At 48.1% G+C, this 24,616-nt stretch overlaps 3 protein-coding genes across 3 annotated transcripts; all 3 read right to left on the reverse strand.

Moving 5' to 3' along the window:
- Positions 1 to 1,213: 1,213 nt before the first annotated feature.
- Positions 1,214 to 2,188, reverse strand: LOC122383204 (cuticle protein 7-like). The gene is made up of 2 exons (XM_043369370.1): positions 2,050 to 2,188; positions 1,214 to 1,783 (listed from the first exon to the last, which is right to left on the reverse strand). Exons 1-2 carry the CDS (start codon positions 2,053 to 2,055, stop codon positions 1,313 to 1,315), a joined length of 477 nt encoding a protein of 158 aa, XP_043225305.1. The 5' UTR covers positions 2,056 to 2,188; the 3' UTR covers positions 1,214 to 1,312.
- A 3,407-nt stretch (positions 2,189 to 5,595) lies between these two features.
- LOC122383202 (cuticle protein 7-like) lies at positions 5,596 to 6,907 on the reverse strand. The gene is made up of 2 exons (XM_043369367.1): positions 6,570 to 6,907; positions 5,596 to 6,197 (listed from the first exon to the last, which is right to left on the reverse strand). The coding sequence occupies exons 1-2, from the start codon at positions 6,573 to 6,575 to the stop codon at positions 5,694 to 5,696; spliced, it is 510 nt and encodes a 169-aa protein (XP_043225302.1). The 5' UTR covers positions 6,576 to 6,907; the 3' UTR covers positions 5,596 to 5,693.
- A 7,200-nt stretch (positions 6,908 to 14,107) lies between these two features.
- On the reverse strand, positions 14,108 to 15,102 carry LOC122383203 (cuticle protein 7-like). Its single transcript, XM_043369368.1, has 2 exons — positions 14,948 to 15,102; positions 14,108 to 14,675 (listed from the first exon to the last, which is right to left on the reverse strand). The coding sequence occupies exons 1-2, from the start codon at positions 14,951 to 14,953 to the stop codon at positions 14,199 to 14,201; spliced, it is 483 nt and encodes a 160-aa protein (XP_043225303.1). The 5' UTR covers positions 14,954 to 15,102; the 3' UTR covers positions 14,108 to 14,198.
- Positions 15,103 to 24,616: the final 9,514 nt, after the last annotated feature.

Genomic DNA, 24,616 nt, shown 5'->3' on the forward strand with positions numbered 1-24,616 from the left:
TCAACGGACGTTCGAAAGCCTGATGACGTCATCAGATTCCCGTAATGGTTAAGAGATAGGGACCACGCTGGTCCCACCCTGCAAGTAAAGGGAAGAAATTTCTTGAACACCATAAAGCTGCAGGGGTTGCGACCAGGATAAATGGTGGTTTCTGAGCCTGGCCGCAAACTTGGCTATCTCAACTCAAAACTAATGTTAAGGTGGGAGGGTCCCTTTAACTTGCATTTTTAGCCGATTCTCGGAATGTAGGTCGAATGTAGGTGCACGGACAGTAGGTACCCCTCTAAAATATATTCCGTTTTTAAATCAATTTAGAATTTTGGATTTTGTAGCGATTTCTCTCCATAGAAATAGCTTTTTGGTCAACATCCAAAGTTCTCGAAAAGCCGAGATCGCCATTTGAATGACAAAATAGGATCAACGGTACCTACATGCGTTTTGTAGCATCTTCATTAAAAAAAAAACTGAAGATGTTATAACAGTTGTTTGAAGTTTTGCACCTTTTTTGGGGGAGGGGGCTAAAACGGAGGTAGGACGACGTTTGTTTAGCATTTCACTTTTAATTGTTACTTAGATTAGACCACCGTGCGCAGGGCACGGGTCAGGTGAGGAAGTGCCCACATATCCAACTGACCATTCGTTCAAGAGCAGGGATGGCGCCACAGGGAGGGGGCAGGGGGCAGCCGCCCCCCCCCCCAACTCTGAACAACGGGATCCCTCTTTCAGCCAGCAGGTCAAGGTATGGGCGGAATGTTCTCTGGTTGTGCAGAAAGAAGCCTTCTGGGCAGAGCTGTAGAAGGAGTGGGAAATCAAGCCAAAGGGGGCCTTCTCACAAGATAAAACTTATGAGCTTTGGCCCATGTTTTTGGAAAAGGGCCTAATTTAGCAAAACAAGGTGAAACAAAATCATTCATTTTTGTATCTTGGGTGATTGTGGCCCTATCCTATCTTTCGACGCTGTAGAAAGGGCCCGGGCCAAGGCGGGTCCTTGCCTTGCCGCCGATTGTGCCCGAGGGCCCGTGCCGGGGCCACGCCGATTGTAGGAATGGTAGGTCAAAGGTACAAATGAAGGCTTTCATAGTACTGACGACATTTCAGAAAGTTTGGGCCCCCATCTTGCTTGGGTCCTTTTTCTGAAAACCTGCCCACGCAAGGCGAAATGCGTGGCGCCGTCCCTGCTCAAGAGTACGAAATATAATACGAGTATGCGACAGACGTAATCATGTATTATGCATCAGGGCAGGTACGAACGCTGACAATAAATATCACAACACTTACTTACACAAACGTAAAATGCCGCGTTGCAGTCAATTTAGTAGGCTGGCTTGTAGGGAGCCGGTGCGGGCTTGTAGGGGGCGGGGGCCGGCTTGTAGGGGGCGGGCTTGTAGGCCGGGGCCGGGTGGTACTCGGGGTACTGGGCCTCGCCCTCGTAGGTGACCTCGGCGTTGAATCCGTTGTAGTGGTCGGCAACGTACTTGACGGTCTGGATGCGGCCGTCGGGCAGAGCCACCTTGTAGTAGCCGCTGGTCTGCTTGCCGTCGCTGTTCTCGTTGGCGGCGAAGTCAGCGCCCGAGTAGCCGTCCTTCACGGCATAGTCGAAGGCGTACGGCTTGGGTTCCTCCTTGTACTGGGGCTCCGGGTGGTAGGGGGCCGGCTTGTAGGCCGGGGCCGGTTTGTAGGGAGCTGGAGCCGGCTTGTACGGAGCCGGGGCGGGCTTGTACACGGGGGTGTCCGGGGCCGGCGCGGTGGCAGCCACGGCCAGGACGGCGGCAACGATGAAGACCTGAGAAGAAGAAAATATTTAGTTAGATCACTTGATGGTTATCCGAATAACTACTTACATAAATTGATGCAGTTAAAAAAGTCGTGGTCATTTTAAGTTATGCCACCACAGCCCAGAGTAGATTATTACAAACACACTGAATTTTTCTTCCAGGGTTTACGCTTGACACAGACTGGAAAGTTTAAGTTGTATCCCCTCGTCTCAAATCTTGAACTCTTCCTCGACAGAGACCGGTCTTCGTGCCAAATCGCCGCGTTCGTTCTCACCTTCATGATGTGGTGATCCGGTTGTGAGCGTTCCTCAACTGATGTCGGTGTGGAGTGAGAGGCCGCTTATATAGCCGGGCACGCCCGTCACCCCTCCCGGCAGTCAACTGGACCGATCGAACATATCTCCAAGGTCGAGGGGCGACGGCGATTTCTAGATTTCTATGTAGATGTTCTTATATGCACCGATTGTGCATGAATTGTAGTGTTAACACCGTGGTACCTAACTTTTTTTTTGTTTTTACCTCCCTTCATTTTCTTTTCGAATGTCGAAAGCACTACCATTTTAACACATCATAACATACATCTTAACGTGAAATGTAACCCGGCACCGCCTGGGCTATTTCCGTACCCACGACAGCCGGGGGGGGGGGGGGGGGGTCGGATCCGACCCCCCCCCCCCCTGTTATCTCGAGAACCAATGGTCGTATCGAGCCCCGCGAGGCGGCGTTCGAGAGGTCTCTACGAGACCTTCCCAAAGCACTCTTAAGATTTTAAGATTGAGGTCAACTTTCGGGTCAAGGTCAGGTCAAAGGTCAAATTCAGGGGTTTTGCATGATTAGGCTTACGGACAGCGGAATCGATAGCTGCTGCTCGAAACTCACCAAAAATGACCTCAAAGGCCTAGTGAAGGTACCATGTGCGTATAGGGGTCATACTAAGTACGGGTCAAGGTCAGGTCAGGTCACGAAAGGTCACGGTTTTCACTTTCTGCTACATGGGCGTGCGACACATGTTTTATGGCTTATTTTTCAGGCCGAATCCGATGGTAATGGTTATATGTGACCCCAAGTCACTGTGCTGGTGATAAGTGTGCATTAAAAGCATAAAAAAATCGTTTATACCATACATAACTGAACGAGGGCTAAGAAAAAAGTCAATTTTTCAACTTTTTATTTTTGACATGAAAATGCACTTTTCTAGACGAGCTTTGTCTCAGGAATCTAGTGGTGCCATTTGTTTTTACATGCGATGTTCAGAAGTGCCTCTAATTCACGAAAATGCTTATGACGTCACCATGCCCTATGCATGTTGGAGCTATTTTTTACAATTTGGGGGTCAAAAATCAAGATAGAAAGTTGAAATTTGGGGCATCTAATGTTCTGATAGAGCTCTACAACATATATTCAGGTTTTTTGGAAATTCCAAGATTTTGGATTTTATTAGCTGTTTTTCAAAAAATGTAGTTTTTTTAATTTTTAGGGGTAAAAAACGCATTTTATGGAAAATCCGAGATAGCCATTTTAAAGAACTCGTTGAGCTGCATCTTTTCATGTCCTTAATTTGCAATTTGCTTTAAACCCTGATTTTTGGCGATTTTTTTAACATGTACCACTTTTTGACTAAAAACGCAATGTAGTTACGTCACTAAAATCGATATATCTTTTAAAAAAATCTTAGAAATTTTTTCTTAAAAATTGCACAGGAGACGTCAAATTGATGGGGGAGAAGGTATGCCAAGTTTCAAGTAGATAGCGAAAGCGGTTCATGAGTTATTCAAGAAAAACGGAGGGGGGTCGGATCCGACCCCCCAGGCGTTCGCGGGTAATACGAGTACAGTGGTTCAATCGTAACTTGTCGAGGCTGGAGGGGCGTTTTTGCTCCTCTCTTCCCTATCGCGATAGGCCCCTGCAGGCTGCGTAGTGACACCCGTACGCGGCGTTCCAAGAATCGTCAAAAATAAGCTGGTCATTTTAGATGAAGTCAAAAGTCAAGTTACTAGAGGTCCTCGAAAATTTTGACATGTTTTGACAACTAATAGCTCTTGAGCGAATAGAGCTAGAGTATTTAAGAGAAACATATTCCATTGTTCCTTTAAAGCTTTTCACCAATATGACCAAAATTAGACCAACTCAATGGTATAGCGTCTAGAGACACTAAGAACCGTCAAAATTGACTTTTTGTTGTCATTGTTTTCTATAGTGACTTTTGACGTGAAAACTGTGATATAGTTACATACATTGCTTATAGGCCGGCATCGTGCTTTTGTAGTCGAGACGTATCTTATGAACTATAATTTGACTAAATGTCAATGTCATGACCCGACGGGAAAGGTCATGCTGCATATCAGTCTAGCTGCATCGTTGAGTCCAACATGGGTGTTTTTAGCACACTAGCTTGTTTCTAGAAGAATTATTGTTAAAAACCGCCAGTGACCATTCATGACCGATGATTACCTAAAAGGTGCAGGATCACAGATACAATTTTCTGGTTAACTATATTGCATTAGTCTGCTACACGATGTTTGAGAGTCTTTTGTCAAAAAGGGTAGAGCTCACATTTTTCTAGTTACTTATAGGTAACGGTAGGAAACGTTTGATTTTACATGAAGAATATAACGACATGCCTTGTAATAAGGTTTTTACTGCTCCTGAAGCCAACAAAGGTAACGGAGAGATTGCATGGCAAAATTGACCGGACTTTAAACCATCGATAAAAAAAATTCCAAATAAGCGTTTTATATATCTTGTAAGTTATACATTTAGTTCATCTAGCCTGACGATCATTTGCATTCATTTTTTGATGGAAGTCGATTTACGTGGCCTGGTTCCCTGACCTCGAATGGCATAGCTGATTAAGCGGTCTCACGTCACCTAAATTCTGGACTCACCCGGTCACTCAGCTGTTGAACTCGCCTCCATACTCTAGCTACGCCAAATGAACATCTGCTTTGGAACTTTCAGCGATTGATGAACAAGTATCCTGCTCTATAAAACGTATAGCTCCGATTTTTTTTTTTGCATTGGAGGTGGCGGCAAGTCAGTACAATTTGGCGGCATTAAAAATATCATCATTTAATGTTTTAGTATCAAATTCGATGTAAGCAAACGAAGCTTTTACTGCGCCTTTTGCAGCCGAAATTCATTCTACACATTTTTTTGTGATTATTAATAACTCTTTACCGCATTTCAAAGATCATCCACCGTATTAAACTCTTCAACTCAATAACGATTAAATGAAATGTATGATTCCTTTATACCTGATTAGATTATGACATTGACCTAAGACCAACTTTTTATTTAATTTTAGTTTTCATTTTACTTCAAATTATGAATTGTTTGAAAACATGAGAAAAAGGAACACGATACTGGTAAATAACTATTCCAGTTTTGCTATCAAAACTTAATGCAGATAAACGTTTTCGGTAAGACTCTGATCATTTACGGATGCCTTTGGCAGTTTTTACCTTCTGTATTCATAATCACGGCTTAAGGGTAGGGGTAGGAGTAACGTGTAACGGGTTATTTATTGTGGCCGTATTCACAATCGGAGTTTACCCCTGATGGTCACCCGGCGCCACGCAGACGGCACCTGGCCTGCGTGGTGTCTGAAAGCAAGTCCGTTGATAAATTAAGCAACCTTTTCAGGGCGTTCATTTTACGTGCAAAGCCTAGCTTACGGAGTACGGATCCAACGCACGAGGGGTTGGCCTATTTCGTCGAGCGCTGCAGATTGCAGAATGGCCAATACCGGCGTGGCTCAATAGAGGTCTGACTCAACGGAAGACCGTCATTTTCATTCATTCGCCCATAAAACATCAAGGAATAGAAGACAAACGTATTCATGTATTATAAAACATCGCAGGTACGAGCGTTGACAATAAATATCACAACACAAACAAGAAATGCCGCGTTGCAGTCAATTTAGTAGGCGGGCTTGTAGACCGGGGCAGGCTTGTAAGGAGCCGGGGCGGGCTTGTAGGGGGCGGGGGCCGGCTTGTAGGGAGCGGGCTTGTAGGCCGGGGCCGGGTGGTACTCGGGGTACTGGGCCTCGCCCTCGTAGGTGACCTCGGCGTTGAATCCGCCGTAATGGTCGGCGACGTACTTGACGTGCTGGATGCGGCCGTCAGGCAGAGCCACCGAGTAGTAGCCCTGGGTGTTGTGGCCGTCGCTCTCCTCCTTCTTGGCGAAGTTGGTGCCCGTGTAGTGGTCGTTGACGGCGTAGTCGTAGGCGAACGGCTTGGGCTCCTCCTTGTACTTGGGCTCCGGGTGGTAGGGGGCCGGCTTGTAGGCCGGGGCCGGGTGGTAGGGGGCCGGCTTGTAGGGAGCCGGGGCCGGGTGGTACGGAGCCGGGGCCGGCTTGTAGACGGGGGTGTCCGGGGCCGGCGCGGCGGCAGCCACGGCCAGGACGGCGGCAACGATGAAGACCTGAAACATGATACACAGTCGAAATTTAATACATTTATGGATCGACGGCATTGGATTGAACAAAACTACTGTTTCTTTGCAAATATGAATTGTGTTCTTTTTTAATGTTGCAATCTTTTTAGCTCATAAATATCTCTACATTCGGCGGCCAGAAAACTGGGCACTTTTCTTGGTGCAAAGGCACTTCTAAACATCACTGTCGCCACGTCAGGTCACTGCACGACACTGCACTGCTCGCCGCGGTCCGCTGTGCTGGTCAGAGGTCGGCCGGCTGACCCCGGTCCCAGCGGTGGAGCCGGCCACTGTACCGCCGCCAGCCGCCAGCGACGCTCGCTACACGGGGGACACGGACAGCTGCACGTGCGGCCGTACCTTCATGGTGGTGCGGTGTGATCCGGGGTGGAGCAGAACTGGTGCCGAGCCGTGCCGCCGCCGCCGTTATATAGGCGGTCCGGACGGCAGGGGCGGGGGTCACGGCCGCGGCGCTCCGGCGGTGCCGCTGTGGAGAAGGGGGCCCGTGTCGCCGGGGTGGGGCAGGGCACTGTAGGCCTGGGGCGCTAGTGTATACGGTAGTCTGGGACAGTGGGTGTCCTAGTCTCATAGTCTGGGACAGCAGGATATGATGAGTCTGGGATAGGAGGGTGCGATAGTTTGAGACAACAGGACACAGGAGCGTGGGAAAGAAGTGCACCGCGAGCATGGACATTGGACAGAAACAGGTTAGGCACGGGACATGGCGAGCCTGAGCTGGACAGGGCTGAGCCATTATACGGTGCGGCGAACGTGGCTATTGTATAGTTTAAGATAGATCGGTGATAGGGGACCGCGTGAGGTTCAGTAGTGGCCTGCCCTAGACCTCAACCCTCGCCGGACCTATTGGTTTTCTACATACGCACCGGCTGAAGGGGGGGGGGGGATGTTGGTACAGGGACCCGCAGTTGCTAGTGTACACATATATTACCAATTTAGAATTGTGCTATTATTTGCTAAGTGTTGGCCATTGGAGAAAAGAAATGTAGCGCAAAGTATGGAGGAATACCACATGTTTGCTCCTAGGACGTATGTTTTGTATAATTCCTCTTACCGCAACAGATATTCTTTCAAAACTACAATCGTGCTATTTTTCTGTGCCGGTTGCCTCCCCAGAGCCCGTCCTTGGTATCGCCTATAGTTTCCGTTCCCGCTACGTGAATGAAAGTCACGTGACTACTACCTACACGTTTGCGCTCAGTACTAACACACCTAGCCCGAGGGCCGGTCCGTAGCGGGGAGGGGTAGAACGCCAGAGCTCCAGCGCAGTGGAGGTGGTGGTGGCCCGTATCATAAAGAGGCAACCGTAAGCAGAACTACAATTGCCGCAGTATGAAAGTATGATAAGGTTTTCTTTAAATGTATTGATTGACAAGAAAGTGCAATGCTTATCCGATATAATAAAACGGTGTCCAAGGCCTTGGAAGAACTGTAAAACATATTCAGGAACGTATAAATTTCTGATACAGGCCATGACCTTTCACCTTGCCTCCGGGGAGGACCGCTCAGGAATCCACATACCGAACGAATCGAGGCCTCGCAGCGCGGTGGCAGACGAGGTGGATAAACCATCGCCAGATCTTTCGGTTACTTATGTTTCCAGAAGAAGGGGGGTGGAGGCTGAGGGCTGTTTTCAACCCACTCATCAATCCTTTCCTTATTAAGTTATAGCTTACCGAAAAAATGCAACACAAGGCCGTCACGAGATGTAGCGAAGTGCCTCAGCCACACCGGTTTTGAGTAAACCTTAAGCATTGGAATTCAGGCCAGTGATCCTGAAGCATTATTTTATTTTTGTCGTGCATAAGCTGGGGTGACGTGGGCCAAGTTAATTGCGAAGAAACGGTTCTAGTTTCAGAACATTTCTGAGGCTAGTCGCGCCAAATAGTATACGTTTGTTGCAAAATATCAAATAGAATGTTGACGTGCTATCCAGATGATGGAATTTATATGACACAAGAAGTCCAAAAGTGGCATCATTAGTCATCCTGCATACCATATAAATCGATTCGTCACCTCGGTTCGAGCTCTTCTTTTCGCGGATGATCGATTTCGTTTTTTTAGGGGGGGTGACAGGTTATGAGCCAGCAACCACCCTCCCCAGTCCCCCCAACAGCAATTGTTGACAAATACTGTGATGGCCTAAAATGCCCTCAATTGTGTTACGTAATTTGGGGCTCTCAACTTTGATTTGTTAAAGTTATTTGTCTATTTATTATAAAAGCTGTCAAATTTGCCGTATCATTAAACTTTTATTGAGTTTGTATTTCACACTTATCTAAAATGAAAATTTTTATCACTGGCCTTTTTATGAATGGATGGTCGCATGAATGAACGAATGAATAGCTCTACATCATTTGAGCAGCAGCTGAAATCAATCCTAAAATTTGATCTACCAGTCTGCAACGAAAAGGTTTAAAAACCAGTGCAAGTTAAGTTATTAAGTGTCTCATAGCTCCTCAATCTTGAGCCGCTTCTCTCACGATTCATTTTATGTGATGCTTACGTTGTTCAAGAAGTCATAGCATTCGAGCTCGTTGGTCTTAAAAACTGCTATCGAAGTAAATTTAAGTCTTCGGCTTTGGCAATTAAAAACCAATCGATATTAAATCCTCACCCATTTAGGCATTTTTTTCAGCGTCTTACATGTAACGGAGGGGCGTAGAAGCCCTCAGCCATTCGGCCCTTGATAAAAGAGCCAGAGCTTCGCTGAAAAAGAAAAAAAGAAAGAAAGAAAAAAGAGCGTGCTGCTCGTGACGAGAGAAATCCGATGTTTTTAGGGTCCTGGTTATCGCTGACGAGAGAAAGTCAATTATTTTATGTCCTGATCAATGTTGAGATCCTAGGTCATTGGTTGACCTCCCAGATCAGATATATAACCAAAAGCACGGAAAATTGGGTCCTGCTAGAATTTCTACAAGTGAAGTTTGCTGGGACTTGGCTTGCTTCTGACTCCGAATTTGTACTTGCTTTGATCAAAGATGATGTATCAAAGCATTTGGGGTAGGACGGGTCACGCCAGATCACCCATTAGGCGTTCCGCCGGCCATCCATAGAATGTTAACCAGCTCTGACAGCCTTGCAACATGTTGCATAGGCACTATAACTGATACCTAAGTATGCCTAGTTTTCAAATGCTAAAATGGGTGCTAAATTTCAAACCAACACTTCCTAAAAACCACAGTAAAAAGGTGTAAATTTAAGGAAGTTAACCGAGATCATTTCAAGTAAATGACCTTAACCTGAGTTTCACGTGACCTTGGCACCCACAACAATCAATGAGACAAACATTAGATAGTATACTTCACAATCACATGTTGTCACGTCCCTAATCACGAAACGACTATGGAAACACACAGAAGATGTGCGCTGACTTTCAATTGCTATTCTGGCCTGACATGATCTTGAGAAAAATAATCACAGGTCAAAGGTAATTTGGTTCAGGGATTTAAAATTCTCGGAGAAGATGCAAAAATTATAAGGGCTATTTAATTTTCCGGGAAGTTGTAAAATTGATTACCTCCAGGGCACCAAAGAATCGTCGCAATCCTTCGCTTTGCCGCGATTTATTGGTGAAAAACAGGGGGCACGGTCTACTTACCTCTACTTAGGTATATGTGTGGTGAGGGTTAATATTCATTTTATCCATGTTGATGAATGTGCGACAATTTCTACATGAACTGAGACCAGTCCATATGAGTATGTTTTTCTCATGGACAATGACAATATAAAAACAAAGCGAATAAAACCAAACGTTTCGGACAACAACATGCCTTCGTCAGTGAAGAAAAATAAGTGTAGGTTTAAAGGCTGAAACAGACTCTTTCCGCGTTCAGGAAATCGCATGCGAGAGCCTATTCAAATACATTATAATTCTTCTCGCATCAATCGCTTGCGGGAGGTGCGTGCGATTGAGGCGAGCGTGCTTCCATGCATTTGAATGGGCTCTCGCATGCGATTTCCTGACTGCGGAAAGAGTCTGTTTCAGTTTTAACATCGATGAGAACTATATGCGGCACAGTCTCGGTCTGGCCAGCCGGGTTGCCGATAAAATACACAAATGTTTATAAGCTCCCATGATGTGCTTACAAAACTGTTGAAAATATATATTTAAAAAATAAAGATAACTACATCATCGATTTTATCGAAAGAAAACATCTATGCCTAGTTACTTATTTCTCGCCACTAACGGAGGCACTTTTTTGTGCGAAACGTCTGGTTTTATTCGTATTGTTATTGTCTTGTCATTCCCTGTGAGAAAAAAGGAGAACTCTTCAGTTCTCAAACCATATGAGTGAAACGGCTTAATGTAACACTTCAGTGTGTATACGAAACCTATAAGTCCCCAAAAATAATCCTATTTACAGCTTTAAAAAAGATACAGCTTATACAGCTAAGGCATAATTTTTTTCTGCATTAAGATAATATTCATTTATATCCACAGAATATGTTCAATTAGTGCTGCTGAAGTTCGCTTTCGAAGCGTCTCCTCCAGGCATTCCACAGCCCTCTAGTGCCATTTTGGATCACGGAACATGGCTGGGCGCGGGACAGGTCGTCTGCGAGCTTGGACGGACCACGTGACCACCTCCTCCCCTCCCACCCACTCCCGTCCCCTTCCCCAGCAAGGCGTCCGATCTAACCGCGCCCCAGGCAGTCGGCTCGGTCCGACCCTCACTGGTCGAGCCACGGCCCGGTGCCGCCTGAGTTTGTGCCGGGTGCAAAACTGGAGCAGTAACTAGCGCTGGAACTAGTAATCAGCACGACCATCGTCAGATGGCAGGAGTGAATGGAATAAGCGGTTTCAGGTTTCAGAAGGAATGGGGCAGGAAAAAGCGCTGAAAACAATGTTTTGCTGATACAGCCATAAACAGTTCACTGAATTAGGAGAGCAGCACATCAGTTTAAAGCCCGTCAGGTGGTGGTTTTAATAAGCACACAATCATTTCCCAATTCGCCTCCAACGGTGTCACAGGCCAAGAATACGCTGAAATACTAGTGTGTACAGAAGCAACTGCGGGTCCCTGTACACTCGAGGGCAGATTGATGTTCCACCACTCCGTGCCCATCGGGCTCCCATGGCTCAGCACTGGCTGCTGCCAGTGGCAGCACTGGCAGCACTGGCACTGGCAGGCAGTGCTGAGCAGTGCTGAGGGCAGGCAACACTGGCAGCGGCCAGTGCTGAGCCATGGGGGCCCAATGGGTAGGGAGTGGTGGAACATCAATCTGCCCCCGAGTGTACGAACCCCTCGCCGTTTCGCCCCTGATGGAGCTAGAGCCTTGCGGAAAAATGGAGTGTGTGCGCCGTTACGAGACACAGCGACTGGTACCCAATTTTAAGCTCTCAGATCAACCGGTGACGTCTGAGGTCAGGTCAAGTGACCCAGGGCACGGGTTCGGTTTTTGATAAATAGCTTTCCGGAGCCCTCAGGTCACGAAACTGGTCGAAGGAGGTTATATCGCATATTGTTCGATTCGGCAGGTATAGCTCAGTTTGATCGGGAATTATTGACAAAAAACTTATTATGACCTTAATGACGTCATGATATATGACGTCACACAAGGTCAACAATGTACGCAGTTCCGAGACGAGAGTTCTGTGAAGAGAGACAGGCACGATCCATCGCGCGGGTTGCCACTGTCCCACAGCGCCGGCGACTGTTCGCGCACACTCGCCAACCGCCCCAGTCCACCCCGCCGCCTCACAGCGACATGGCCTCGTCTCCCCGCTCTCCCGTTTCCCGTGAGCCGGCACCTGAACCGGCCAGCCAGCCAGACAGCGTATCACCTTCCCACCAATTCGCCCCATCCGCGACACTCAACCGCTCGCCCGGGAAGAGCGCGCACATGTTCTCCTGCTCCGGTCGCGCACGAGAGGGAACCCGCCACTTCGCCCTCTGCTCTCACGCGATGTATAGTCTCTCTTGAAAGTATCGCGACTCCGAGGGAAGGCGCCACCTGTCCCAGCCGCGGTTGAGCGGAAAGGTTTGAGAGCCGCTGGTAGCACTGGCCGAAGCCTGACACGCGGAGGCAACCGGCGCAGCGGGCCGAGGGGAGTGGTTGCGGACTGCGGAGGGATGGGGGGGGCAGTCGCCATCCGGTAACTTGTGATGGCAGCTAAGCATATGGTCAACGGAGGCCACCCTACTCGCAGAGGATTTGTTGAGATTTGTTTCATTGCAAAGTTAGCAATTTGACTCGTCATCGGCACGACTGTCACCTTTTTTTTTGGGGGGGGGGGGGGTAAAATCCGGAAACTCGTGCCAATATACCCAAAAATCATCAGTTGCACCGCTAACAGAATGCATCCGTGCTTGCACATGCACTCGTAAGCGAATTCAAAAACAAGAATTATCTCTCTAGCCAGTTCGCACATTCGCTGTCTAGCCATTTAGTCCTATATTTGAAGTTCTCTCTTTTTAATGAGCCGGTTAGTGAACGGCGACAAAAAAGAAAAAGTAATGCTGTGCAGCCATGTTCTTTTTAAAAACTTATTTGATGTCAGGCTCCCCCCCACACCCCGCATGACCTGTTTACGTCATTCAGAAGGCCTCATTATAGTAAGGGTTATGGCAGAACTTCGCTTCGTTGTGATTTTACGCGTCACACACACAGAGTGATTGGCGCCCAGAAAGGCACACCAATGAGCGCCCGGCTGGTGAGCCCAAGAGGCACCGGTATACGCCTGGGGCGGTGGACGGGGTCAAGGGAGAGCGATACGAGCATGACCTTTGGCCGGCCTCCGCCTGTTTTGACCCAGTTGTCAGCCGCTGGGGCCTGCGTCATATAGCAGTTTTCCTTCTACCGCTGGCGTGAAATCGTGTTACAGCGTACTTTTTATGATACAGGCCATGACCTCCCTACTGGGGTCCTCAAACTAAATGGAATAGTTCGCTGAGCCGCCGCAGCCCAGGACGCGATACTTTCAAGAGAGACTATACTCGTCGTAGCATCCTGGAACGCCACCGACCGCAGTACCTCGATGACTATGTTTGCGAGTAACGTGTTATTCCGTTGTGCGTTACGATGTTGCTCTATTTCATTGTCAACAGAATTCTTTGCGTTTGCCCATTTGTCGTCAGACTTTGGCACCACGGTACCTAAAGTCTCGAGGGGGGGGGGATAGAGGACCATGGTATCCATGTATCGTTTGCAACTGTTTAATCTATGCCTGCCACACTCCCAGCTGAGTACATCCCACTGTCCTGATGCTTCTTTTCTTGTCCTTTCAGATGTGTTGGTCATTGCCAAATACCGAAGCAAATGACTGAGGTCTATCTAGTTACGACCTTACATTTGCCAGCGTCGTGTTCTTCTCGTCCAGACGCGTCGCATTAGCTATAATTTGACCTTGAAAGGTCATTTTAAAATTTGACCTTAGGTCAAGGTCATGACCTGACCGGAAAAGGTCATGTTGCATATCAGTCGATCCGTATCGTCAAGCTAAACACATCTGAGGTGCTTTCACCGGTCTAGCATATCTCTATCAAAAGCTTTTGTTAAATAAAAATAATGTTTCGTGAAAAAGGACATTTCGTCACCCAAAGGGGCACAAAGAGGGGTCACGGGTGCCATTTCCCGATTCAGTGTGTCATGTTGACTTTTAAGTCGATGTTTCAGAGTGTTTAAAACGACGTTCGTCCCTACGAAAGATCCCCTTGCACTACAGGCGACGTTTTTGCGCAGTGCATAGGCTCACTTATGACGTCATAGGTCAGTAACATGACCTGATCTGAGAACATGGTTGGTGTCACAATGTCCGACTTGAAGCATGCGCTAAGCCTGCCGATTTTCAGCACCCTATCAAGTCGCGAAAAAAAAACACCTAGGAGTGGCACCCCTCAGTCGGGAGAGATAAGCAACAAAAGAATACACCAAAATATTCCGACTCACGTTGTATTACCAAAAACAAATACACTGTTGGACAATAAATAACGAACACGACACTTAAATAATCATCAGCTTAGCACCCTAGTTATACTTGGGGGCGGGCTTGTAGACCGGAGCGGGCTTGTAGGGGGCAGGGGCCGGCTTGTAGGGAGCGGGCTTGTAGGCCGGGGCCGGGTGGTACTCGGGGTACTGGGCCTCGCCCTCGTAGGTGACCTCGGCGTTGAATCCGTTGTAGTGGTCGGCGACATACTTGACGGTCTGGATGCGGCCGTCGGGCAGAGCCACCTTGTAGTAGCCGGTGGTCTGCTTGCCGTCACTGTTCTCGTTGGCGGCGAAGTCAGCGCCCGAGTAGCCGTCCTTCACGGCATAGTCGAAGGCGTACGGCTTGGGCTCCTCCTTGTACTGGGGCTCCGGGTGGTAAGGGGCCGGCTTGTAGGCCGGGGCCGGCTTGTACGGGGCAGGGGCCGGCTTGTACGGAGCCGGGGCCGGCTTGTACACGGGGGTGTCCGGGGCCGGCGCGGCGGCAGCCACGGCCAGGACGGCGGCAACGATGAAGACCTGAAAAGAAAACATTTAGTTTAATCACTTGGTGGTCTTCTGAAGAATTCCATACATAAATTCACGCAGATAAAAAAAGGTGCTGTCATTTATAAATTATCTCACCTATAACCATGAGAAAAACATTTTTGTAGCACAATCAATTTTTTCCTTCGATGTTCACGGTTGGTCTAAGCAGACTGGGAACAAACTTTTAATCCCATGTCTCAATTCCGAAGCACTCCCCAGGCTGAGATCCGTCTTCCGTGCCAAATCGCCGCGTTCGTTCTCACCTTCATGATGTGGTGATCCGGTTGTGAGCGTTCCTCAACTGATGTCGGTGTGGAGTGAGAGGCCGCTTATATAGCCGGGCACGCCCGTCACCCCTCCCGGCAGTCAACTGGACCGATCGAACATATCTCCAAGGTCGAGTGGCGACGACGTCTGTTGGACACTGGACAATGGACGTCGAAGTGACCAACGCAAGTTTCAGCATACATGAGCTATGAATACCCACCAAGTATATAGTGCTCGGTATAGTTTTTAGAGTTGGATGAAAGGTTCATTTTTTCCTTATAATTTGGTGATGTCTACATTTTTGCAGCTCTTTTTGGATTAGATACTTTAATCCATGTTCTATTTTACTGGCCTATTTTCTTTTCTACTCGACATCAAACATTCTATATGATGTTGTTTCTTTTTTATCTTGGTGATCTGAACTAATTAATATCTTTAGCTTTATGACGATCACCATCCATTGACAAACTGTTGCGTAGGTACCTATTGAAAAATGCTGTTTTCATTTATGTTAATCTTTCATTTTGTACTTTATGAACGATTCGTTACCTGAAGACTGGGCCGTCAGTTGTTGCTTTACTTTCTTTCGGAAATATCTGGAATGCCGAATCGAAACCTACACGGAGGCAATACACTTTCCCCTGAGCCGGAGACAAGGTCGGTATACACGCAATACGCATAGTTTGCCCGGATAAGGAGCCATAGCCGGTACCTACTGTCTGCCCGGAGCCGGAGCCGTGAGGCCGAGGCCGTAAATGGGTGGTTCCACATCCCAAGGGAAATAATGCTTCTGGCTTTTATACATTCTGTCATTTTTTTCATATTCAGTGACTTGTTTGAACGCCAGCAGAACGCCATGGACCTTCAGCTCATTATTACATCAAATTTCTATTAATATTTAGGGCCCGACACCTAGGTTGCCGGTGCCCCCTAAAGGACCATTCGTGGTTGAATCGGTCCTCCTCGCCATGAAACCCTTTCACCATCGCTCATGCATGTGCGTTTTGTAGTAAGGGCAATTAGTAACCATGCTGCACACGCTTAAATCGTTACTGTGCTGTGCACTGGCGCAGTCGGTTGAACGCACTTCTGGTTGAAGAAATAACCAATTTAGTCACAGTCACTTCCTTTATAGTGTCAAGGCTCACAGGTACGCAATGTGGAGCGTTCTGTCATTAAATGAAACTTAGTAGAACGTATTAGGTGTTACCACTCTCACTATTAATGAATAAAGGCATCACATAGGCTAAGCTATTTCCTCGTTGGCCCATCAAAGTTGCTATGCTGCAACGCTTCCCGTATGTTATGACGTTATTAATTGTATTAACTTTAAATTAAAAGTATTTTGATTATACTGAATGAGTATACTGTAGGTCGATCCGTGATGACATGGTCCTTCTTTGTGCAAGTTTTATTTTATTATATTTTCTTGGCTTGGGATTGGCTTCTTCCTATTCAACGTCAGGGTTGAGGCACGAGAAGGTATTGAACTGGGCCGACCACCTACCGGTGCGCCACAGTGCAGCGGCTGAGTCTTATCTCATTAACGCCGAGTGGCAACTATAGTTGCCATCTACAAAAACCTACTGCTGAAGGCAAGTTAATGACGTCAGAACAGCATTTGTGGGATGCCTAATCAGCATAGTCCCTTCTCATCATGATCAGACGGTTTTAGTCACGTCCTGTGCGCAACATGCTTCACAAATCAAGAAATAGTCAGACGTTGCAGAGACGGCCGCCATATTGGCTTGACGGTCCCGAAGAAAACGACGCTGTTTTTCCAGAGTGTCCGGTATTTCCGAGCATTTTCGGCTTATTTTGATCCAGAAAGGATGTAGGCAGGCTACCAGTGTCTCAAAACTTGAAAGCACTCTACTCATTTGTAGTTATTTGTACTAGATTTGTACTTGGCAACTATAGTTGCCACTCGGCGTTGGCGTAGTCAAAAATATGAGCGGTTCATAGTTAAATAGTTGTATTTACGGATATACTGTAACGAAACATATGTTATTCAACCAGACTGTCCCCGTGTATACCTTGGGACATAGTTACATGGACTTTTGCAAATAAATTAACAATTAAGGCAGAAATTAATTAAAAAATACATGCATGTCTATACATTACCATAGTGAACCCTACCCCCATCCATTGTTTTCTTGGTCTATTCTCGACATTGTTAAATCTGTTTATGTTTATCATCTACTGAAGATATTTTTGTGGAATGGGATGCAATCTCGCTTTCTCTTTCCTCTCTCCCTCTCTCTCTCTCTCTCTCTCTCTCTCTCTCTCTCTCTCTCTCTCTCTCTCGCTCTCTTTCCCTGTTCCTCCACTGGCGGATGCAGGAAACATTACGGACATTCATAGCTCACAGAGTCCGACTTGCCCGATTTTGTTTCGTTTTCTTTGTAAAGAAAGAGAACTAAAACGGCATTTATACGATAAAGATTGCCTACGATTGCACAGTAATGCATTTATAACAAACCGAAATCCGAGAAGTTTAGGTACGAGAATTTTCAAACCCTGCTGCGTGTGATATCACCTATCACCTTTCTGGATAAACCAGAGTCGCTCTCGCTTTCTATGTCGAAGACTATGCTTTGCTGGTTTTTCCTAGCGTTCGTTAGTCGCGCCACTTGCAGTATGCATAACCAAACTCAGGCATGCTCATCTGCAGGCACCGTGCCATGATGCTAAATCGTGTGACCAGCTCGTGTTTCAATTTGGAGGGGCACGTAGGTATTAAGCCTATTTGCATCAACAAATTAAGTTTTTAGCATCGTAAAGACGCTGTATGACGTTTACAAACAGGGACCCATAAACGAAAGCTCCCCCACCTCCTCCGCTGAGCTCCCATTGACGCCGATTATGACCTTGACACAGTCGTGATACCGAATTGATTCCGATGAAGCTGCTTGCTATCTGAACTTTCACAGCAGATGCTGGTGATTCAGCTGAATGAGACGGTGGAGGCGGCTTTGTGCTTTGGGTTTCGTGCGAGGATAACAGCACACGAAACTTTAGGTTACGATCACGTAGCTGATGTTGTCTCATGGGACTGAATGAAAATTGTGAACCAAAGGCGAGACATCGCCTGACTTGGGGCAGTGCTGATTCCTGGCACTGCCAGCTGGAAACGAGGAAATGGGGATTCAGGTGGTAGAAAATATGTGGGCCTGCTCAGTTGTCCTAAACTAGATGAAATTGAACTATATTTTTATGACACGTGGAATGTGTTCAAGTGCAAGTAGTGGTGGTCGCCTTGTACTTACACCACTTTTACTCGTCAATCAACATATCCCCCTTCTTATTCTGAAGTACAACCGCCAGTGTGTGCTCGAGTCGTGATCACGAAAGGGATCCAATTTGTCCAGACTCTCGTCCGAACAGTCTAAAAAACATTCGAAGGCGAACGGATTTACTGGTTAGGTAAGGACAGCAGAAGTACGTACGTATGCGGGAATCAGAAATATACTATACAATTCCATGGCTCCGGTAGGCCTGTAATCAGCGTGCTCGCAAATAGGCATGAATAATCGAGTTGCTTTGTACCCCGAGTTTTTACAAATGTATCATACCCGGTAGAAAGTTTTGTGATAGGACGGTATACCTGCCATCAACCATGTACGCGTAAATAGGGATCTGGTGAGAACTACGTATGAGATAATATGCATTCTTTGTTGAATTGTTTTCGAGCAGATTTTATTTATGCATGTCAAGATAAATGGTTAAAAAGGACTGGTAAAGAGCATCTGCTTTGGTACAGAAAAACACTTATTGATGGATAAATGAACTGTGTTTCCTGGATACCAAGGACCAGGGCCTCGTCTAACATGTTAACTGGGGGGGCAATTGCCTCCCCAGTCGAGCGGATTGCCCCCCCCAGTGGCCAACATTTGCCCCCCCAGTCAACACGTGAACTTCTCACAAAATTACCTTATCGGCAACACGTTTTGCTAGGAGTCTTACATGGATTTAACGAGAAACATTAAATGATTTGTTCAATAACTGTTCATGGCTACGGGAAAAGCCAGAGTTTTGTGATTTTCAGAGCTGAGAGCGCCAATTAGCAAATTGTCAATTAGCAGAGCTGGCCAGTGACCCAGCTCGTGTTTGCCCCCCCCCCCCCACACACACTCAATCAAACGCCCAACACGGATAAGTATGTTTATCACTGTCTGGTGAGGGGGTAACACAATGTTAACCCGCGCCGGGCCAGTGCTCCGCGACTTCCGCGCCGGACCGGGGGTGTCTGAATCCCCCCTTCTAACTCCGCTCCTGGGCCACGTAGTGACACGCATTAAGCGGCATTCGAAAGAGCGTCAAAAATAATGACGGAAACACTTCAGTCATGTTTTTAGGAAGTTCAAAGTTGATATCGCCGACGCCAGAGGTAATCAAAGGTCAAATTTTGTCCATTTCAACAATTTTGGAAACTGCCAACAGCTAACTCTGGAACCGATAGAGTTAAAGCGCCGAGGAAAAACCCATTCGATAGCTCTTTTAACGCTCTTTCGCCGGTGTGTCCTCAGATTTGACCTCAGGTCAACGGTTTAGCCTCCAGAGGCCAAAATCTAAAAAATACCCGTTGTTATGAAAAACGTTTTTCTGCAATAACTTTTGACTCAAGGAAGTGACATTTATTTTGAAAGCATCGCGTTCCTCTTGTCGAGACGCGTCGAATGAACTATAATTTGACGCTGAAAGGTATTTTGAAAATTTGACCTCAGGTCAAGGTCATGACCTGACCGGAAAAGGTCATGTTGCATATCAGTCGATCCGTATCGTCGAGCGGAACACATCTGAGGTGTTTTCATCGCTATAGCATGTCTATCAAAAGTTATTGTAAAAAAAACTCATGGGACCTTTTATGACCTGATATGACCTCAGGGTCATAAGGAGAGGTCACGGGTGCCATTTTTCGGCTCAGCTTGTCGAGTTTACCTGTAACACAATGCTTGGGAGTGTTTGGAATGACGTTCGTCCAAAAAGGCGCCTTTCAATTTTCTCCTATTGACTTAGGTATAATAGAGAGGTCGCAAAATTAACCTGACCTTAGGTCACCGATATCGAAATTCCGAGATATACATTTTGTATATACTGTTACTCTCATCAATTGCTGAAAGTTTTAAGGTGATCGTTCGGTCGGTGCAGCTATGACGAGGATTCTAACTTTTTTCTCAGGTGAGGTCACTTGACGTGACCTGGTGACCTGACCTTGAGTGACCTGGGTCTGAAATTTTCACAACACGTGCGGAACAGATGCATGAGCAGGTGTGCCAAAAACGGCGGCGCTCCACGCCGACGTTTCTTAGATATCTGCGAAAAACCGCAGGGGGGTGTTCAAAAATCCCCCGGCCCGGCGCGGGATAAAAAATCAAATTAAAAAAAGAAAATTGTTAAAAAATCATGGTCTCAGGGCTGTGACGAAAAACAAGTGGCCTGAATCCGGTGAGAAAACAGGATTTGGGGGTACCCTAGGTTTGGCTCCTTCAGTCTCTGCCCCCCCAGTGAAAATTCCTTAGACGAGGCCCTGCCAAGGACTGCAGCTGCTTTGGGCACAGGCTACAGGCTTATACCATAGGGCATAGTGTAGATTCCACTACTTAGACGTAATTATCTTATTAAAAATTTATATTGAAGTGGCGTAACCACTTTTTTCTGTTTGGAAATTGGATTAAGGCTCGTGGGGGATAAGTTGGGACATAAATAGATTCAATGCATCCCGGCGATTAGTACTTGTTTAATGAAAAGTTACGATAGCGGCAATTTTTGACTACGCCAACGCCGAGTGGCAACTATAGTTGCCAGTCCAGAAATATATGTTAAAAATATTTCTATTTTTCAATACACCGTATGTGCATTTCTAGTGCATGTAGAAGCACAGGGCATCAAGAAAAACTGCCGAAATTTGCCCACGGAATTATCGTCGTTAATGAGTTATTCCGTGGCGACGGCAGTGCCCCTGGACCCACTAGGCAGTCGCCCAAGCGGTCACCTCGGAATGGCATGTTCCGGCAGCTGCTGCCCTCACAGGCTGCTTGAGTGCGGTAACCGTCAGCCCAGTACAGGGAGGCGTGCTCAAGGATCAGCATTGGATGCAGGATCTAATAATATTATGATTTCTCGTTTTTGTTTGCCTAGGTCACTAAACTCTTTTAACGATGATACAGAGCACCGAAAAGTGACAACTACTGCTTAATCCGTGGCGACGCGACGGCAGTGCCCCTGGGCAGACTATCCAGCCGCTCAAGCGGTCACCTCGGAATGGCACCTCGGAATGGACAGATCCTGTCAGGGTCTAGAGATTCTACTTCACCCACCACGACCCGAGTTCCCCGGGCGATGGTTCCGGTGCGCCGGGCGGCTACGGCGTCGCGCCCTGGCCGTGCCCCGCGGCCGTGGCCGCCGTGGCCTGGCCGTGCCCCCAGATGGCATCTGACCCAGATCGGGGCGGTGCGCCGCGCCCGCGCACCCCGAGACGCAGGCCTTCACCTGCACGCCGTTCTGACAGGGGCTCGTAAACAGCTGCGGTGGAGGCCGCGCGCGCAGGTAAATGGCTGCCGAGATCAAAACAAACGGCCAGCCTCTGCTGCTGTGCTGGTGTAGGGTTCACCTGGCCTCGGCTGAATCACGATGTCATGGCATAACAACAGCACGCAGCCGAGCCTCTGCTTCAGACAGACAGTCGACTCGCCGTGAGAGACCACTAACAGCACTTCAGTTACAGTAACCGTAAATTAAAATGCAAATGGTTGCTTGCAAATGGAAGCGCAGTTTTAATTTATTCAATGAAACACACTCCATCCGCGTGGGCATTTAAAAACCGATTATTTGATCTAATAGCCTATGATTAGGCGGCCATTTGTTAGGACCGTTTCGTTTTCTACTAATCAGATCATATTACTGTCGGAAACTCTCAGTCAGGTGTAACAGCGCGTCTCGGTTGAGTGACAATCAGGCATTCACGGTATCGGCCTTGTATAACAGGGCTGTCGACAAAGCCGCCATCGACGGATCAGGATTGATGCCGTCCTCCAGGCGGGACCGTGACCTTCTGTTCGCACCGCTCGCCAGCTGCGACTTATTGAGATACCTGTGAAGAACACTTGTCCGCCAACAATATGGCGATCGAGGCAGGTGCTGATGAAAGCCCATCGAGTCAATATGATGGCGTCTCTGGAAATGGGTCACCAATATCATGCGAGTGATGTATGAGGGTCCGCCAACCGAGGACATGGCACGTCATCTCATCTGATCGAGACAGCCGATCATTCACGGCTCACACACTCCATTGGCAGCACCCACCCGGCCCTCTGCGCCCCCTCCCCCCCCAACACCCTACCTGACCCCACCCTGACCTCGTGACCCACCGCCGCTGACGTCAATTGACCCAGTGACGTCAAAGGGCGCGCCCTGGCCCGCGGCGGCCGCCGAGCTGACCTCGTCCCCTCGGCTCGGCGGTGCTTACCACAGGCTAGGTACGGCGTGGGCTCCTCGACTCGCAAACAGAGCTGTTGTCGCTGCTACTGCCCCTCTGTGTGGGAACCTGGCGGGCTATCGAGCTTGATGACCCGAGCGCCGGACATGGGACCGCCCCGGGCCGTGGGAAGGGCGCCTCACTTTCGGTAGGGACCTTCGAAATGTCCTCCAGACACGTGGGAACTGAGAGGGCCGGCCAGGACACCGACCCGCACGGGACCTCGTCCTGACGGCCCCCTCGGCATACAGCGGGCAACGGAGGTCATCGGGTCACTGGTATCGCGGAGTCACGCGGTGGGCACACACGGTGGCACACCCTCATGTAGAAGAATGGATGGGAAATGGATCGGTAGCGATTGTGGTTTAGACATGGCATTGTTGACAGATATGGTTCGAAAGTTGGAGCGATGGGCGATTTGTGAAGTAGATGTTCTGCAAAAGAACCCTACAGAGATGCATAGAGCCAAAACTACCGGATGTGCCGATGTAGATTTAACAAGTTAAAGTTACAGCGGTATTGGTTCATCCGTCCATGATCTCAACTTTCCACAGAGAGCGCTTATCCCCGACCACTGCGCACAGCCATCTATTCTAGCTGCGCCTTCCGCTGATGCCTGGAACTGTTCGAAAGGAGTCACCTGGGCGTCAGGTGCACGGCAGTTGACAGAGACTGTAAAATTATTACACCACACCGACAACTCAGGCGGCTCGTCTCACATCGCTGACCACGCCAATGTAGAAACCAAGAGCAGCGCTTGCAATATTTGCACTAGCACGCCGTTGAATTATTCAAAGTGCAGATCAGTCAGGAAGTGTGGCGAATGCCTTTCCATCGGTGATTTAGAATGTTCAGTTTTATGAAAAAATAGCAATATGAAATTTACTAATGAAGCTACATCGTAATTTTGCAAATTATTTGCTTCAATCTTGGCGATCAGGTGATACTTTTGGCCGGTACAACTCCTTTGTATGTAAAAGTTATACGCAGCCAATGAGCATACTGCCGTGCTAAAAACGGTTTATCGTGTCAAGTGGGTGCACTTGTAGTCGGTGTTTTCATTGAAACCATTTTTCAATGTATAAGTAATGAGTATGAGAAGCAGACAGGCATTACAAAGTGCAGTTTCTCACAGTCCGAGGACGGGTTGAACTCGGTACCTACTTAGCCCGGTTCCGCTCACCGCGCGCTCCAAGAGGTTATCTCGAGTTAACAGCCATTATATCATGTTCGAGTGGGTGAACATGCAATAATCGTCAATGACACAGACGTTTAGCATGTAGGACTCCAAACAGGCCTGCATGTGGCTTCCGAGAGTCGCGCCATACCTGTTCAACGGCATTAGACATGGGCCATGCGCACAATGGAACCAGCCTGAAGGCCGCTGCGTTCCCTATCGTGAAAATTCACAAGACACTAGTAATTTTGCCTGAGTTAGACTCGGCCTACATTCGCCAACTCGCCCCCACGTATGACAAACGGTGCCTTGGCATTCGGGTGGGGATTGTGTCAGTATGGGTGTAGGGTGAGGGGAGAGGGTGCTCGTGTCTGGGTCGGTGTCAGTATGTCAGTGTCGATGAAGTTGTATCATGTCGGAGGCTGGCTATCGGTGTCAGCACGTTTCAAGCATTTGAGATATGTGCCGATAGAAGTCAATGATGAAAGGACAGCGCGTCGTTGACTGTGTGACACGGTCGGTTTCAAACAGCGGTGTTAGTTTCTGTGTAGTGTCACTGTCTAGCTACAACGGTCAGCTTACATAGTTACATCGGTAAGTAGTTAGTACAGGTATCGTCAGTGTCTGAGTAAGTTGCGAGCACATGAGCACAGATCCTCCGGTCCAGACATTAGACATTTCTCCGTGGTGAGCAGGTTGATTCGGGCATCAGGCATGTCTCCGTGCTGAGCTGGTCCCCGTGGTGAGGTGGCTGACCACCTGCACCCCAGACACGCCTCTCGGACGGACCCCGCTCTCCGTTGCGCCATTCACGGCACTGTTCCACTCGAGCGCGCCGCCGTCGTCGCAGCGCGCCGCGAGTGTCGCGATCTGCTGCTAGAACCGCCGCGCATCGGTGCACACACAAGGGAGTGTCGGGAAGCAGTGGGATCTGCCGGCGGTGGTGGGCCGTCCCCGGGGGAGCGAGCAGCGCCGACCAGCAGCCGGCGGCACGTGCCGGGGGCAGTCGAC

This window comes from Amphibalanus amphitrite, unplaced genomic scaffold, assembly GCF_019059575.1.
Source record: "Amphibalanus amphitrite isolate SeventyFive unplaced genomic scaffold, NRLGWU_Aamphi_draft 000158F_arrow, whole genome shotgun sequence".
NCBI classification, from domain to species: Eukaryota; Metazoa; Arthropoda; class Thecostraca; order Balanomorpha; family Balanidae; genus Amphibalanus; species Amphibalanus amphitrite.